General features: G+C 44.4%; 1 protein-coding gene across 1 annotated transcript in view; it reads left to right on the forward strand.

The window, feature by feature from the left end:
• CCNY (cyclin Y) overlaps window positions 1-15,052 on the forward strand; it is a 149,108-nt gene extending 134,056 nt beyond the window's left edge. The window contains exons 6-10 of the mRNA XM_040434296.1: window positions 1,405-1,462; window positions 2,047-2,166; window positions 6,367-6,533; window positions 10,913-11,075; window positions 13,070-15,052. Of these exons, the coding sequence (XP_040290230.1) occupies window positions 1,405-1,462; window positions 2,047-2,166; window positions 6,367-6,533; window positions 10,913-11,075; window positions 13,070-13,186 (625 nt within the window). The 3' untranslated portion in view covers window positions 13,187-15,052. The remainder of the gene's footprint in view (window positions 1-1,404; window positions 1,463-2,046; window positions 2,167-6,366; window positions 6,534-10,912; window positions 11,076-13,069) is intronic.
• The last annotated feature ends 1,086 nt before the right edge of the window (window positions 15,053-16,138 follow it).

The following is a 16,138-nucleotide window of genomic DNA, read 5'->3' on the forward strand; positions in this document are numbered from 1 at the left end:
GGCGGCATTTTTTGTGCCGCACTGTCGTATTGCTGGCCTTACCTACTTCTGTTGTCCCTGTCTACTTGTGTTTTCCCACCTTCTTTCACTTTGGACCCGCCTACAACATGGGACTACTTTTTAGTGTCTTTTCACTTTTTTTTTACTTTCAGTACCATTTGGCTGTTTTCTTTTACTTTTTTTATTTTTTAAGAGCAAAACCGACCGTACCTATAATTGTATAGCTAGATGTCTGATCTCTGGGGGCCCAGGCACTGGGCATACCACCCATCACTAAAATGGAGGAGGAGTATGAATGGAGCGGTGGTAAAGCATGCACCCTTCTCGTCCATCCGTCTGTCCAGTAGACTTTAGGCTTAAAGAAAATCTGTCACCAGCGACCTCCCTATCCAACTGTAGCATAGACAGGTAGCTGTGGTTCACCTGATTAAAACACTGTTTTTCCTTTGTTGATCTGAGGCCCCGTTCCTGAGTTATGCAAAATAGGCCTTTGGTGCAATGAGGGCGTCACTATTGCTCTTGTTGCACACAAGATCCACTGCTTTATGTGGCCAGCTCCTCCCTCGCTGCTTTGATTGGCAGGGCCAGGCAGTGGTAGAGCAGTGAGGGAGAGGTTTGTCACAGAAAGGATGGGAACTTGGATGCAACAAGAGCAATGGTGATGCCCTCATTGCACCAAAAGCCTAATTTGCATATTAAGAAAAAAGAATCCTAACCTGGGAATAGAGCCTCAGATCAACAAAAGAAAAACGTTTTAATCAGGTGAACCACAGCTATGTGTCTATGCAAACAGCTGGATAGGGAGGTCGCTGGTGACAGATTCCTTTTAAAAGGGGTTGTCCAGCCTAGGAGCTGAATGTGCACCCCATTTAAAAAAAATATAAATGCATGACCTGACGGTCCCGTGAGGGATGCGGCTAATGTCAGGCTGAGCTCAGCAGTCACATCTGCTTGAACAGTACATAGTGGGACCGTGGACAGATTTTTTTAATGTGGCCACATAAGAACCATTGAGGTTGTTGGCTCCTAAGCTGGACATCCCCTTTAACCTCTGTTCCATTTTGTGGGAAATGTCATTTGTTCCCCAAAAAACTCTATTCCAAAAAATTCTTAAAGGGGTTTCCATTGTTGATATTTATCACCTATCCCAGTGATCTCCAACCTGTGGCTCTTCAGCTCTCCAGCTACAATCTCCATCAGTCTCAGACAGCCTGCAGCTATCAGGGCATGCTGAGAGTTGTAGTTCAGGAGAGCCACAGATTGAAGATCACTGGGATAGGTAATAAATATTGATAATGTTTAATAGAATGTTTTAACATTTTCCTAGAAGAGGAAAAGAAGATTAATCAAGATCTTGGATTTTATTAGGAAGTGCTGTAGAATAAAAGTTTGTTCTTTCCCTAGAGATGGAGATGGAAGATTGCTGTTGGACATTTTTGATGAAAAACTTCACCCTCTTTCTGTAAGTAGTTATTTTTTTTTTTTTTTGCTTGATCACTTTTATGTTCAGGTATCTGTGGAACCTCTTATAGGACGACCACCCATCTTCTCGAAAAAGATGACCAGTGTGTATAATGTATGGTGGGACTGAGTATCTGTCACGGGAAATCTGGTCTGGATAAGGAGGTGGTCTTCATAAGCTCATAGAATAGACTTCATTCAGTGGTGTACGGTGGGTGATCGGGCTCCTAAGTCTTGGGGCACTGTAAGACCTCAAGCCATATCTCTGAAACTGGACTGTCTCAAGCTGCCATCACTTCTTCATCGGTCTGCACCTTCTGTTTACATCCTGAGTCACCTTCTTACTGTGGAGGCAGAAGGAGCAGCAGATGATGGAGAAGGAAAGCCCTACTGAGCAACATGGACTGACGTGTGATTTTGGTTTTATGGTAGGTGATGGTGGAAGTTGAGGCCCAAACTAGGCTAGGTTTTTTTTCAGTTTCTTTGAACATTTGAGGGGGTGTCATGGCGTATTGGGTTAATCCGCACCGTTATGTCCCATGCCCAAGTGTTTGGTCATATGTAAAATGGACTTTACCATTGCAGAAATCAGAAGTACCGTCTGATTATGAGAAGCATGACCCAGAACAGAAACACATATATCGATTTGTTCGGACGCTCTTCAGTGCTGCCCAGCTGACAGCTGAATGTGCCATAGTAACTTTGGTAAGTGTGATGTCAGCCCGTGACGTTTTAGTATTTTCTATAATGGATTTAAATAAAAAATTATATATATATATATATATATATATATATATATATATATATATATATATATATATATATATATAGAGAGAGAGAGAGAGACCAAAAAATGGGCAACACTCCAAAGTAATGGTGAAATATACAAAACTTTATTCACCCATGTGACAAGCCTCTCTGGCTTGAGAAAGGCCCACATTGAGCTGAAACGTTGCCTTGTCACATGGGTGAATAAAGTTTTGTATATTTCACCATTACTTTGGAGTGCTGCCCACTTTTTAGTCTCTTCATACTGGGTAAGCTTTTTCCCATTTGGGCTGTGCACCCGTTTTTCTCTTTTCTTTCTTTATTTTCCCGTTGCTGCCATTTTTCTACATGTATCTTTTTTTTTTTTCTTTTCTTTTTTTCTCATTTTCTTTCCTCCTTCTTTCTTCTCTTTTCTTGTTTATTTTCCCGCTGCTGCCATCTTTTCATTTTTATATACATATATTGTAGGGATTAGCTCTTATCTGGGGGTCATTCACACAATGATCTTCATCCACCGCAGGATTAGGGGTCAAACATTGCATTTATTTTGAAATTCTTCACATACAGGACAGCCCAGTTACACACCACTGGGTAGGGTGAGGTTCCCACGTACACCAAAACAAAAATAAATACCTGCCCGGCTGGGCCCGGACTAAACAGAGGTATTCTCTGACTCACCTCTAAGCCCCGTTCACACAGGTGAAGTAGATGCGGCTTTTTCCACCTTGTAGTCCTCCAGCCCCTAGTCCCTTGGGGAAGCTGGGCTCTCTAGTCCGCCCGACTAGGACCGTGCGACCCATTCCCAGGCGTCGCTCTGTGCTCCCCAAGTCCTCCAGCCCCCAGGCTGTGCAACATCACCTTTCCAGGATCTCACTGACTGACAGTCTGGGGCTGTGTTGTTATCCCCAGACTGATTGTGCACCTGGTGGAATAGGGGTTTGGACCGCACTATCCACCCCTTCCTTGCCAGTCACCTCTGTGAGATCTGTCACTATCTCATAATAAATAAATATAAATATATATATATATATATATATATATATATATATATATATATAATTTTATTTTATATGTGGAACAGCCCTACGTCAGTGCCCTATAAGCTAGTCTGAAATATTTCTGGATGCTAGGGTTGTCTTGCATACCCCTTCATCTTGCGGTGCATACCCCTGGGGTACGAGTACCGTAGTCTGAGAAACACTGCTATAGCTGGAGTAACCTTTGACAGGATGTCTAGATCTGGACCAGATTTATTACCGGGTGTTTAGTCTGGATGATAAATTTGGTGCATTTCTAGACATTTTTGTCCAACTCTATACCAACTATTAGTTGATAAAATTTTAGGGAAGAATTTTGGTGTGAAATATTGCATCTTAAGCCACGCCCCTTTCCCCACAGCCACACCCCTTCCTACTAAGCCCTGCCCCCTGAGTCAGAAAATGTAGATCCCTAGTTGCACCAAGTTACGCTAGCTTTAGGCAGATTCTAAGGGTGGACACAATAAATCTGGGCCAACATGACGTGCAATATATATCAGAAATACACAGTGAATGAATAAAGTGAGATGGATCAGCGGACAGGGGCTTACACCGTTATTTGCCCCGTGCATGCCCCCTCACGTGAGGCCTGCACGCAGTATACGCCCCTGGACCATCTCACTCTATTCATTCACTGTGCATTTTTGTTGGCTTATTGCATGTCACATTGTGTATTTAATCTTCTTTTGGGTGATTTTTCTGTAATTTGGGCTCATTTTATGTTGCTTTATCGTGGTCTGGTTGATTTATAAATTGTGGATTCTGCTTACGCCTTGGCAGCGTTCACATGGACCATGCCGTGGGTTATCTGTATGCAGGAGGTGAGCTTTGTAATAAAAAATGAATATTTCTATGGATGTGCAACTTTTGCAGTCCTGCCTTTTCTGCGTATACCTCCAGAGGTGTCTGACAGCAGCTTATTCCTTCCTCCCTATTGAGAACACATGCATGCTCTGCCCAGCTGGATATGAACGTACGGTTGGTGGGGTCTGGAGAAATGGCTATGCAGACAGGGATGGCTGGGATAGGATGCATCTCTGGCTGTGTCCTGCAGAAGATGGTATTCTTAGAAAGCCACGGGGAATTAGATTATGTCCAGCGTTGTCTCTGGCTTGAATATGTCATTTAATTAGTGGTTATCGGAGCTTTTATTTCAGATGTTGGAGAGGGGAATCAAGAAGATTTAATAAGCTTCTGTCAGTCATATCGTGGCTCGGCATATGGTAGATAAGGAGCGCAAATATTTTCACAAGCATGCCTATGGAGACACAGAGTATTAAATAGTGTACCAGTGCAGAACAGCTAGAAATCATCTGTAGTCAATAGGAATATTTTGCCAAGTGATGGCGTCCTGTATTTCATGCAGACTGGCTTGTAAAGAGGCTAGAAGATAGGGGTTCACCTGCCCTCCCCCCTCCTTCCATTCTACTACATTACTAATCTATGTCTTCCATGGAAGCAGTTCTAGGAACTCCTTCTCCAACACTTCAAAACCAGTTTATTAGGCTGGGGTCACACACAGTTTTTTTGTGGCCAAAGCCTGAAATGTGTGACACCAGCCATAGCATGTTTTTTAGCTGTGCTGATAGTACTACCATGGGTCATCAGGACCATGAATGGTTATTTTCCAGTACAGTAGGCGCACAAGCTGGAGGCAAGGAGAATGCCACCGGACCATGGGCTGACCGGTCTTAGAGCTTACAGGGGAATTTCCCGGTGGGCAGACGCCCAGAGGGCCACTTAAGCTCACCTCTTGGCCGCCAGCTAGGTACATAAAGATCTGATGCTCTCAGCATTAATATAGGTAGTATATTGTGCTGCATCGTGGTATTTGGTTCCTCTGGGGTGGTATTTTGTGATGCATTGTGGTATCTGGTTCTGCTGGGGTGGTATTTTGTGCTGCACTACAGTATTGCAGGCCCCGCCTACTTGAATTTTCCCTGCCTACTTGTGCTGCCTCGCCTTCTGTCAATTTGAACCCAACTGCAACACGGGGCCAATTTTAGTTGTTTTTTTTTCCCCCCAGGGTCACTTTAAGTTCCCAGTCCACCCCTGCACCAGCCCTTCTTACTCATAGAAAGTAATCTGAACAGATTTCCACAGGAATATGGAGATCTGGCGGTGCCATCTGCAAAAGGCAACACCGTGTCTGGCTAGCAGAAAATGATTTAATAGGAAGGACTTTGACGTTTTCCCTAATGAATGACTACTATAGAAAACACTGCAAAACTACACTACAATGCTAAAGATTTAAAGAGAATCTGTCACCATCATCAACCCTATTAAATCAGGCATACTGTCTGATAGGGTCGGTCATGGTGACTAAAATGAGCCCTTTTTTTTTCTCAATCGGTATTACTGATGCAGGGAAATTCTTACTTTTAGTTATATGTAAATGAGGGTCTCGGAGCAATGAGGGGCTGGCCTAGCCTCTCGGAGCACCACTTCACCTCCTCCCCTCTGTTTCCACTGCCCCTCCCAATGAGATTGACAGAGCCAGGGATCCTCACTGCTCTCATGCCTGTCCCTGAAATCTCGCGTGTGCACTGGCTGCAGTACCATCAGCGCATGTACAGTGAAAATCTCAGAGCGGGGGCGACCAGGGCATGTGTGAGATTTCAGGCCAACATATTGGAGCAGTGAGGATGTCTGGCCCTGTCAGTCTCAATGGGAGCGGCAGAAGTGAAGCAGAGCATCTTTTGTTAGAACATTGCATTATACCGTTCCCCTGTTATTCCTCCTGCAAATGTATGAATAGATTGACAAGTTAGGGTTTCCTGTTTCCTGTTTGGTGTATATCTCTACACACTTATACCCCGTCCAGTCAGTACTTTCTTGCTAGACTCTGTAGGGTCACAACCTTTTGACAAGGGGAATTATAAAACCCATTTGTCACTTTGTGTAAATATCTAGGAGGAATAACAGGGGGAACGACATTCAAAGAAAAGATGATCCTGAGAATACAATTATTTTTGCACTCTAGTAGCACTGCAGAATAAGTGGAGCATTACTCGGCACCGATATCGATGAGCATCTATGTAATGTATAGACATTAGTACGCAAGTATGTCTGAGCCTCTAAACTTATGTTTTATTTGCAGGTTTATCTAGAAAGACTGTTAACTTATGCGGAAATAGACATTTGTCCGGCAAACTGGAAAAGGATAGTACTAGGAGCGATATTACTTGCCTCCAAGGTTTGGGATGACCAGGCCGTGTGGAATGTGGACTACTGTCAGATCCTGAAAGATATCACGGTGGAAGACATGTGAGTTACATTCCTTCACTCCAACATATGTTCCTCATGTCTCATTTTTGGACAGTGAAGGGAAAATGAGCATTACTGGTTAAAAGGTAAATGGTGCGCGTCTATAAACACTAGTTCCCTTGTCCATCACCAACATGGTAGAAGAGAGCCAGGCCGCTCTCCAAATAAAGAGCCAATGCCAATTGTACGGATAAATAGATCTAGACTAGGCAGGTACTGAATCTCCTAAAACAGACCAGCCCTGGAGACTCATGGAAGTGCTTCATGGTATGGAGACTTATTGGCAGTGCTCCATGGGAAAAACAATAGGCAAAGAGGTATCTACAAAAGAAGCCGCACCGAAAGCATTGCACCCAATCCAACTCCGTACTGATGAGGGACAAGCACCCCGAAACAGCTGTCTACGGATGGATATTTGGCTATATTCCGTTGTCTTACTACCAAGGCTTAGTTAAAAAGTTGAGGAGCCACTTTCAAAAGGTGACGCTAGCGAGATGATAATTTTTCTTTGTGAGATACCTCTTTGTAAATAGGATCTATGGAGTTCTGCCTGGATCTCTTCCATTACATTTTTGAACGCTAGGTCCCTGTGCTTTATACTTCTGTTTATCTGGTGATATTTCAGTAAGGTAAATACGCCCTTGGGTAGGAATGAACTTTTCCAAAAAGTTTTGAAAAAAGCTGGATTCTACTGTAGTGCAGTGTACTATACTAAATAAAAAGGGGTTTTCCAAATTTATCCTCTGGATAGGTCATCAGTATCTGATTAGTGAAGGCCTATCAGCTGTTTGAGAAGCCACCAGTGCTCCTGGGAGCGCCACAGCCTTCTACGTGCTCACCAAGGACAGCGCCATACATTGTATAGTGGCCGAGCTTGGTATTGCAGCTCAGCCCCTTTCACTTGCGCTTAGGCCACGTGACCGATAAACGTGTCGTCACTTGGCCTAGGAAAAGCTGCAAGAAGACTGTGGCAGTAATGCGAGCGCTGGTGCCTTCTCATGCAGATGATTGGCGGGGGCCATGGGCATCAGCCCCCCACCGATCAGATACTGATGGATAGGTCTTCAGTATTTAAGTCTCAGAAAACCCCTTAAATATAAAGTGTTATTCCGGTCACACAGCTTAAATCTATTCACTGGATAGGTGTAAATCAAACACCGCTGGGACCTCCATGATCGCTAGAACAGGGGACCTCAGTCCTTCGCTCCTCCCAGTTGAACCACCGCAGTGGAGCTATGGTTGAAGTGAAGACAGGTAAAATCCAGCACCCAAGTCCCATCATGGATCCTCTGCCAGTCCAAGCGCAAAACAACAGCAGCTTTTACAGGGACGGATCCAGCGAACTTGTTAAAACATCAGCTTTATTGCAGTATTTGCATTAAAAACCGCACATCATCGGAGCCGTCTTGAATACTGCAATAGAGCTTATGTTTTATCAAGTCTACCGGATCCGTCCCTGTGAGAGCTACGGTTGAACATGCACCTTAGGCTACATGCACACGACCGTATGTGTTTTGCGGTCCGTAAATTGCGGATCCGCAAAAAAACAAAAACGGATGACATCCATATGCCATCTGTTTTTTTGTGGATCCATTGTAACAATGCCTAAAATGGACAAGAATAGGACATGTTCTATTTTTTTTGCGGCGCTACGGAACGGACATACGGATGTGGACATCACACAGTGTGCTGTCCGCATTTTTTCCGGACCCATTGAAATGAATGGGTCCGTATCTTATCCGCATAAAAAAAGGAACGGACACGGAAATAAACAACGTTTGTGTGCATGAAGCCTTACATGGCTGTTTTTGTCAGCACCATAGAGTTTGAATGGAGCGGCAGGGCTCATGTTTGACTGTAGCTCCATTAAAAGTCCTTATAGTAGCGGCTGGGGGAGGGGGAGCTCCCTGTTCTAGTGAGTATGAACAAAAGATATTGTGAGGAGGTGGACTTGTTAGGTCCCAACCTATACAGTTCACTAGCGGGCGCAGGACACGACCATCAGGAAAAGGTAAGTACTTTATTGATGAAATTCCTTCAAACAGACAACGCGTTTCTGGCTTCCAGGACCCCTTTCCCAAGTCATTGAATGATAATAGGGTATTGGGGGCACTTTGGACTAAACATTAGCGTTTACACCAGCTCTGATCGAGGTGGCCGATGGAATGGGATCTGAGCACTCTGACTGGCGTGGTAGGTGGCTGTGGTGATGCGCGCAGCGGTTTTCTTCTGGACGATTTTCAGCATATTTGACGCGTTTAAGTTAATGGGGCCGGACGGGGACATTCAACCTTTCAGCAATTCTGGAATACAGGTGAAATTAGAAAAATTTGAATATCGGGCAAAAGTTCATTTATTTCAAAATTGGAATTTTGTGAAAATGTTCAGTATTCTAGGCTCAAAGTGTCACACTCTAGTCAGATATTTAATCCATACCCCCTGAGCAAAGAGGATCTAAAAATTGTGACTTTGGGGTTTCATAAGCTATAAGCCATAATCATCCAAATTATAACAAATAAAGGCTTGAAATATCTCGCTTTGCATGTAATCAGTCTATCTCATATGTTAGTTTCACCTTTTAAGTTGCATTACTGAAATAAATGAACTTTGCACAATATTCAAATTTTTTGAGTTTCCCCTGTACAGAGACATCTGTCAGGCTGTTCTCTAAACGTCTGAGAGGACCCCAAGCTGATCACAAAGTGTTCCCCTGCTAGAATCGCTAGCGGTCAGCTGTAATCTGTGAGGACACCTCAGAGCAAGGCCGCTTTCACTGGTCGGTGTTTGAGTCAAAACCAATAGTGGAGGCTACACAGAGATAAACCTGTTCTGTGTTTTTGACCTGCACTTGGTTTTGACTCCTCATCACTGATTGAAATCGCTGATCAAACGCTAGGGCCTAGTTCACACTTCACTGTTTGGTCAGTGATTGTGAGCCAAATCCAGAAGTGGAGCCTACAGACGGGTATAATGAAAAGAGTTCCACCTGACCCGCACCTGGTTTTAGCTCACCATTGCTGATGGAAATCTCTAGTGTTGAGCGCGAATATTCGAATAGCGAAATATTTGCGAAGTTGCGATATTTGCTATTAGCAAATATCGCAATTTCTTTAATTCTCTAATATTTCGAATATAGTGCTATATATTTCTCTATATCGAATATTCGTAATTTTTTTAACATCTGAAAACATGATTCCTCCCTGCTTCTTTCTTGTGTCATTGGCCCACAAGCAACTTAAGCAGGAAGAAATCATGTTTTCATATGAAAAAAAAAATGAAAATATTCTAAATAACGAATATATTCGCTAGATTGGTATAACTTCGTTTTTTTAGAATATTCATCATATTCTAAAACAAGAATATATTGCAATATAGCGAATATTTGTAAAATACACATATAGACTGCAGTTTTAATATATATTTTTTAATAGTGTAAATTATTTCCAAATCTGAAGTTCAGAAGAGAAATAAAAAAAATACTATAGCTCTGTATTCGCTAAATTGCAGTCTATATGTGTATTTTACGAATATTCGCTATATTGCAATATATTTTTGTTTTAAAATATGACGAATATTCTTAAAACTAATATATAGCACTATATTTACTGCTATATATTCTTTTTTGAGCAACTTCGCATTACGCGATTTTTATATTTATCGCAATCGCAAAAATAATCTCGAATACGAATATGGGACCTGCCGCTCATCACTAGAAATCACTCATCAAGTCACTGAAGTGTGGACTAGGCCTTACTATGTGGAATTGGCCTAAGTACAGTGGTCCCTCAAGTATACAATATTCGGTTCCAGGACGACCATTGTATGTTGAAACCATTGTAAGTTGAGTAATTGGTTCCAAAGACCCAAAATGTCATTCAAGATCAGAGAAAATGAAGATTTAAGAAAAATAAGCAGATAACTAATACAGATACAACAAGTCCGTACATATAACAGTCAGGAATAGCTGCTAACTAGTAACTAATCCAGCTATGTCACCAGAGAAGTGGCCTTGATGGGTTGGATCTGAGTCTGAGACATTGTAGGTTGAGTCTTACGATGGGTCAGAAAAGACCACTGTATGCTGAAAATATTGTATCCTGAGGGTGCACCGTATTCAGTTTCTCTGCAGCGCCTCCACAGGAGAAAGTAAGCATTACACCGTGTCAGTTTAAATCAATGCAGGACAAGACAAGTCCTACAAAGCAAGAGACGCGCTCTGTAATCGCTGTCCACTATGGCTGAAGTGAAGATCCTGAAAGGGGGAGAACACTGTATAAACTCACAATTCCCCAAAACTGTAGGGACAGTCGTTTTTCTAAACAGAAGAAACTCTTTAATTTAGACTGCTGTATTTTTCTATGCTCCCTCCTTATTTTTAGGAATGAGCTGGAGCGTCAGTTTCTGGAGCTGCTGCAGTTCAACATTAACGTTCCATCCAGTGTCTATGCCAAGTATTATTTTGACCTGCGCTCACTGGCAGAAGGGAACAACCTCAGCTTTCCTCTGGAACCCCTCAGCCGGGACCGTGCTTGTAAACTGGAGGTAAAATCACTGGATTTTCTTCTGTTTTTTAATTTTTTTTAAAGGAAGTCTGCAACCAACTTGACACGTTTTAAACTGCTCATACTGCTCTGTGGGGGTGACATACATGACACTGGTACTTACCTTTTTTTGGCTTCTGCAAGTCTAAAGCATTAAAAATGAAGTTTGAAGTATATGCAAATGAGGAATTGTAGGTGCCCAGGGGCAGCGTCTTCGCGGGAAGTGCCCAGGCCCCCGGCATTACTTGTGGCTAACTCCTCCCCTGTTTATCCTGCTGCCAGCCTTGTATCCCTCTGATGTAACTCTTCTGTGTCCGAAATCCTGCGTTCGCTACAAGTAACGCCGGGGGCCTGGGCACTTCCAGCAAGGACGCCGGGGGCCTGGGCACTTCCAGCAAGGACGCCGGGGGCCTGGGCACTTCCAGCAAGGACGCCGGGGGCCTGGGCACTTCCAGCAAGGACGCCGGGGGCCTGGGCACGTCCAGCAAGGACGCCGGGGGCCTGGGCACGTCCAGCAAGGACGCCGGGGGCCTGGGCACGTCCAGCAAGGACGCCGGGGGCCTGGGCACGTCCAGCAAGGACGCCGGGGGCCTGGGCACGTCCAGCAAGGACGCCGGGGGCCTGGGCACGTCCAGCAAGGACGCCGGGGGCCTGGGCACTTCCAGCAAGGACGCCGGGGGCCTGGGCACTTCAAGCAAGGACGCCGGGGGCCTGGGCACTTCCAGCAAGGACGCCGGGGGCCTGGGCACTTCCAGCAAGGACGCCGGGGGCCTGGGCACTTCCAGCAAGGACGCCGGGGGCCTGGGCACTTCCAGCAAGGACGCCGGGGGCCTGGGCACTTCCAGCAAGGACGCCGGGGGCCTGGGCTCTTCCAGCAAGGACGCCGGGGGCCTGGGCACTTCCAGCAAGGACGCCGGGGGCCTGGGCACTTGCGATTCCTCATTTGTATATACTTCATTTTTGATGCTTTACAGACTTGCAGGAGCCAAACAAACTATCAGTGTCATGTGTGTGACCCCCCATAGAGCAGTGGGCCGTCCTACAGACTTTGAACGGGCGGCACTTCCAATGATCAACTGCCGATTTATTCAAACGGGTGACACTGGATCCCTATTTTTGGGACCCCCACCAATCTGACACCTATCCTGTGTATAGAATATAGTCATTCTGGGACAATTCCTTCATGTTTAGATTATTATGATGGAATTTTTCTGAAACTAATGTTTTTTTTTTGTTTTGAAAATGCATAGTCTGCTGTGCCATCCTATTTAAAGGGGTTGTCTGAGATTTTGATATTGATGGCCTATCCTCAGTCATCAATATCCGATGGGGTGGGGTCTGGCTCCCGACACCCCGCAGATCATCTGTTGGAAGAGGCTGCAGCACTCTGTTGAGTGTTGCAGCCTCTTCCTAGGCCAGTGACGTCATGTTCACTCAAATAGCTTGGGCGCAGCGCAGTCCCTTCCAAGTGAATGGGGCTGAGCTGCAATACCAAGCACAGCTGCTATTGAATGGATGGCGCTGTTCTCAGTAAGATGATCTGTGGTGTCGGACCCCCGCCGATCTAATATTGATAGCCTATCCTAAGGATAGGTCATCACTATTAAATACCCAGAAAACCCCTTTTATTTAACTGATCCTAATGTACTTAGCAAAATGATTAATGTTTTATGTAGCTGATATTTATATATAAACCTACATAATTACAGATTTTAACCTGAAAAGGGGGACCAAAAATTTAAAATTTTCAATCAGAGTCCAGGTTTCAAATAACAATGCTGGAGCATCTTTTCTTAGGGGTGGCTCACTGGCTCATACATTTCCGGGAGGAGTAACAGAGGAACGGCACAATGCAGCTTTCTAAGAAGATGCTTCAGCAATCATGGCGAATCCAATTATTTACAGAATCAGACATGCCAGGGGAGCAGATGGGTCCTTTTTATCTTAAATGTACTGATACACAGATGTTTTTGTTGTTTTCCTTCTATCCTTTAGGCTATTTACCGCTTGTGTGAGGATAAGTACAAGGACTTCCGAAAACAGGCCAAGAGACGTTCTGCAAGTACTGATAACCTAACTGTCGTACGATGGTCGCCCGCCATTTTATCCTAACAGTGGCTTCAGTCCAGGCTCCACTGTCTCATGTACTGTTTTGTCCAGATATTGTCGTCTTTTGTCTTGGGAAATAAGACAGTATTATATTATTATTATTATTATTATTGTTATTATTTTATTTTTTACTCTGAAGAGTCGACAAGCCTCCCTTACAGTGCCTCCCTGTCACAAAGATGGGACACATCCGTCACTTTCCGGAGACATTTAAGCCATTTCATAGCTTCAACCTTCTTGCAAATTATTTGGACTACGATTCTTAAATTAATGGAACTTGAAAGAAAATATGAAAAAAAAAAAAAAAAAAAAAAAAAACGGGCCACAAATAACAGGGACAAAAAAAATGTTTGCGAATCAAATGCTGGAAAAATCCAGAAACTGGCATTTTCTTTCTGTGAATTTATCAAGAAAATCAGCGTTTTTACCCAAATATTCAGGTTTTTTTCTCACCACGTTCTATCAGACAGAAGCTAAGGGCAGGTGTATGGAGTGATGGTCAAGATGATCAAATGTGACGGCGTAAATACATCGGGAAGACTGGGGCACAGTTAACGGGTTGTCACTTAGAACTGCTTGGAACCAGCACAACGTTACCTGACTCTACCCTTTTCTTTCAGTTTTTTCCACTAGTATAAAGTTGCAGATAGTCCTGGCACCACATCCAAGGAGTCACACTTTTATCACATATGTGCCCAACATCAGCTTCAGTGGACTCGCGGTTTGTCCGTTTTCCCTGGAGCCGAGCATGCCACGGAAACAGCTATGGCTCAACGAACATCCAAGTACAGTAGTCCTGCATTGCATCGGCTCAATAAAACAGGGCCTTTTAGTGATTCGAAGAGTAAACCAAAAACGTTGCTTACGCGTTTCAGGTATACTGTAGCCCGAAACGCGTAAGGAGCCTTTTGTAGTCGACTCTTCAGAGCAATAACAGATCCTCCTGTTCTGTCGGGCCGGTGCACTGCCGGATTACTTCACTTGCACATCCAAGGAGGTTTCAAGAGAGCCAAGCCTGAACCATAAAGGTCATGTGACCACACTGCTGACTATTGATTGGTCAGAGAGAATCATACCTACAGTGCTACCAACTATTTGAGGGGTTACCGTATCTGCAGTGGAAAACATGCAAGTAGAGTAGGATGGGGCTGGTACCATGGGTGGTTTAGTGGCTTAAAGGGGTTTTCCAGGAGTAGAATATTGATGACCTATATCTGACTGGTGGGGGTCTGACTCCTGTCACCCCTGCTGATCAGCTGTTTAAATAGTGCTCCAGAAAGCGCCACCACCTCTTCCTAGGCCGGTGATGTCACGTTCATCGATCACGTGGCCTTGGTGCATCTCGGTACCATTCAAGCTGCAGTACCAAGCATGGCCACTATACAATGGATGGCGCTGTGCTTGGTAAGCTGTGGCACCTCTTCAAACAGCTGATTGGCAGGGGTTGCGGGTATAGACGCCCACACCGATTAGATAATCTGCTCCTGGACAACCCCTTTCAAGTTGTCACCAGAACCAGGTTTACATCTCAGGAGTCCATGGGCCCTTAGACCTTTGCCTGCATGTAGAACGCCATCCTCTGTGAGCATCCAATTAGTATATGAATATCATTAATGTATATATGAATGCACATGGATCCATGTATTCATATGGAAACTTTCCCCAGAGACACCTATAGGCGCAGGCCTACCATGCATATGGGCAGATCCGCCCCTGCTCGTCATCCTGCTTTTCTAGGATCCTGCATGTAAAATCTGCTTGGGCTACTTTCACACTGGCGTTCGGTGCGGATCCGTCTTGTATCTTCACAGACGGATCCGCACCGATAATGCAAACGCTTGTATCCGTTCATAACGGATCCGTTTGCATTATTTATTTAAAGAATAGTCTAAGTCAAAACGGATCCGTCCTGACTTAGATTGAAAGTCAATGGGGGACGGATCCGTTTTCAATTGCACCATATTGTGTCAGTGAAAAACGGATCCGTCCCCATTGACTTACATTGTAAGTCAGGACGGATCCGTTTGGCTCTGCATCGTCAGGCGGACACCAAAACGCTGCAAGCTGCGTTTTAGTGACCGCCTAAAAAACGCAACGGAGACCAAACGTAGCCAAATTGATGCATTCTGAACGGATCCTTATCCATTCTGAATGCATTGGGGCTGAACTGATCCGTTTTGGGCCACTTGGGAGATCCTTGAAACGGATGTCACAAACAGACCCAGAAACGCCAGTGTGAAGTAGCCTTAGCTATACAATTATCTTCTCCGTATCACAGGGCAACGAGGACCAGGTTCGTTTTAGAACAACGGGGTGGTAATTCAGGGAGCTGCCCGACACGTTTTCACCACATTTTGTTCTAGAGACGAACGGTCTACCAAGCTGGACAGATTTCTTAATTCCTGGTGGAATTGACCTTTACTTGTACTATGGGCACTTTTTAAAGGAAAATTCCACTTTTGCACAATATATGTACAACATTCCACAGTTTAAAGGGATTTTCCAGGAATTGCATGTCCTCAAATAGGTCATCAATATCAGATCATTGGAGATGTCCGCCAATCAGCTGACTGAAGGGGCTGCAGGGCTCAGACTAGCTATGCAGCCTCTACATTGTACACCAACCACAGCGCCATACATTGCATAGTGGCCGTGTTTTGTATTGCAACTCAATCCCGTTCACTTGAATGGGACGGAGCTGCAGAAAGGTGATGTAACCGATGGACGTGACATCACAGACCGAGGAAGAAGCTGCATCCTCGCTATAGCCCCAACAGCTAATCGTCACATGTGCCAAGTCGGACCCCCAGTGATCAGATATTTATGACCTATGCTGAGGATAGGTCATCAACATTTAAGTCCCAGACAATCCCTTTAAATCTACATATAATGAATGCAAAGTGACCTAAAGCAAATCTCCACCTTTGAACACCATTGTACAGTTTACATGTCATT

This window comes from Bufo bufo, chromosome 5 (genome assembly GCF_905171765.1).
Source record: "Bufo bufo chromosome 5, aBufBuf1.1, whole genome shotgun sequence".
Classification (NCBI taxonomy): Eukaryota; Metazoa; Chordata; class Amphibia; order Anura; family Bufonidae; genus Bufo; species Bufo bufo.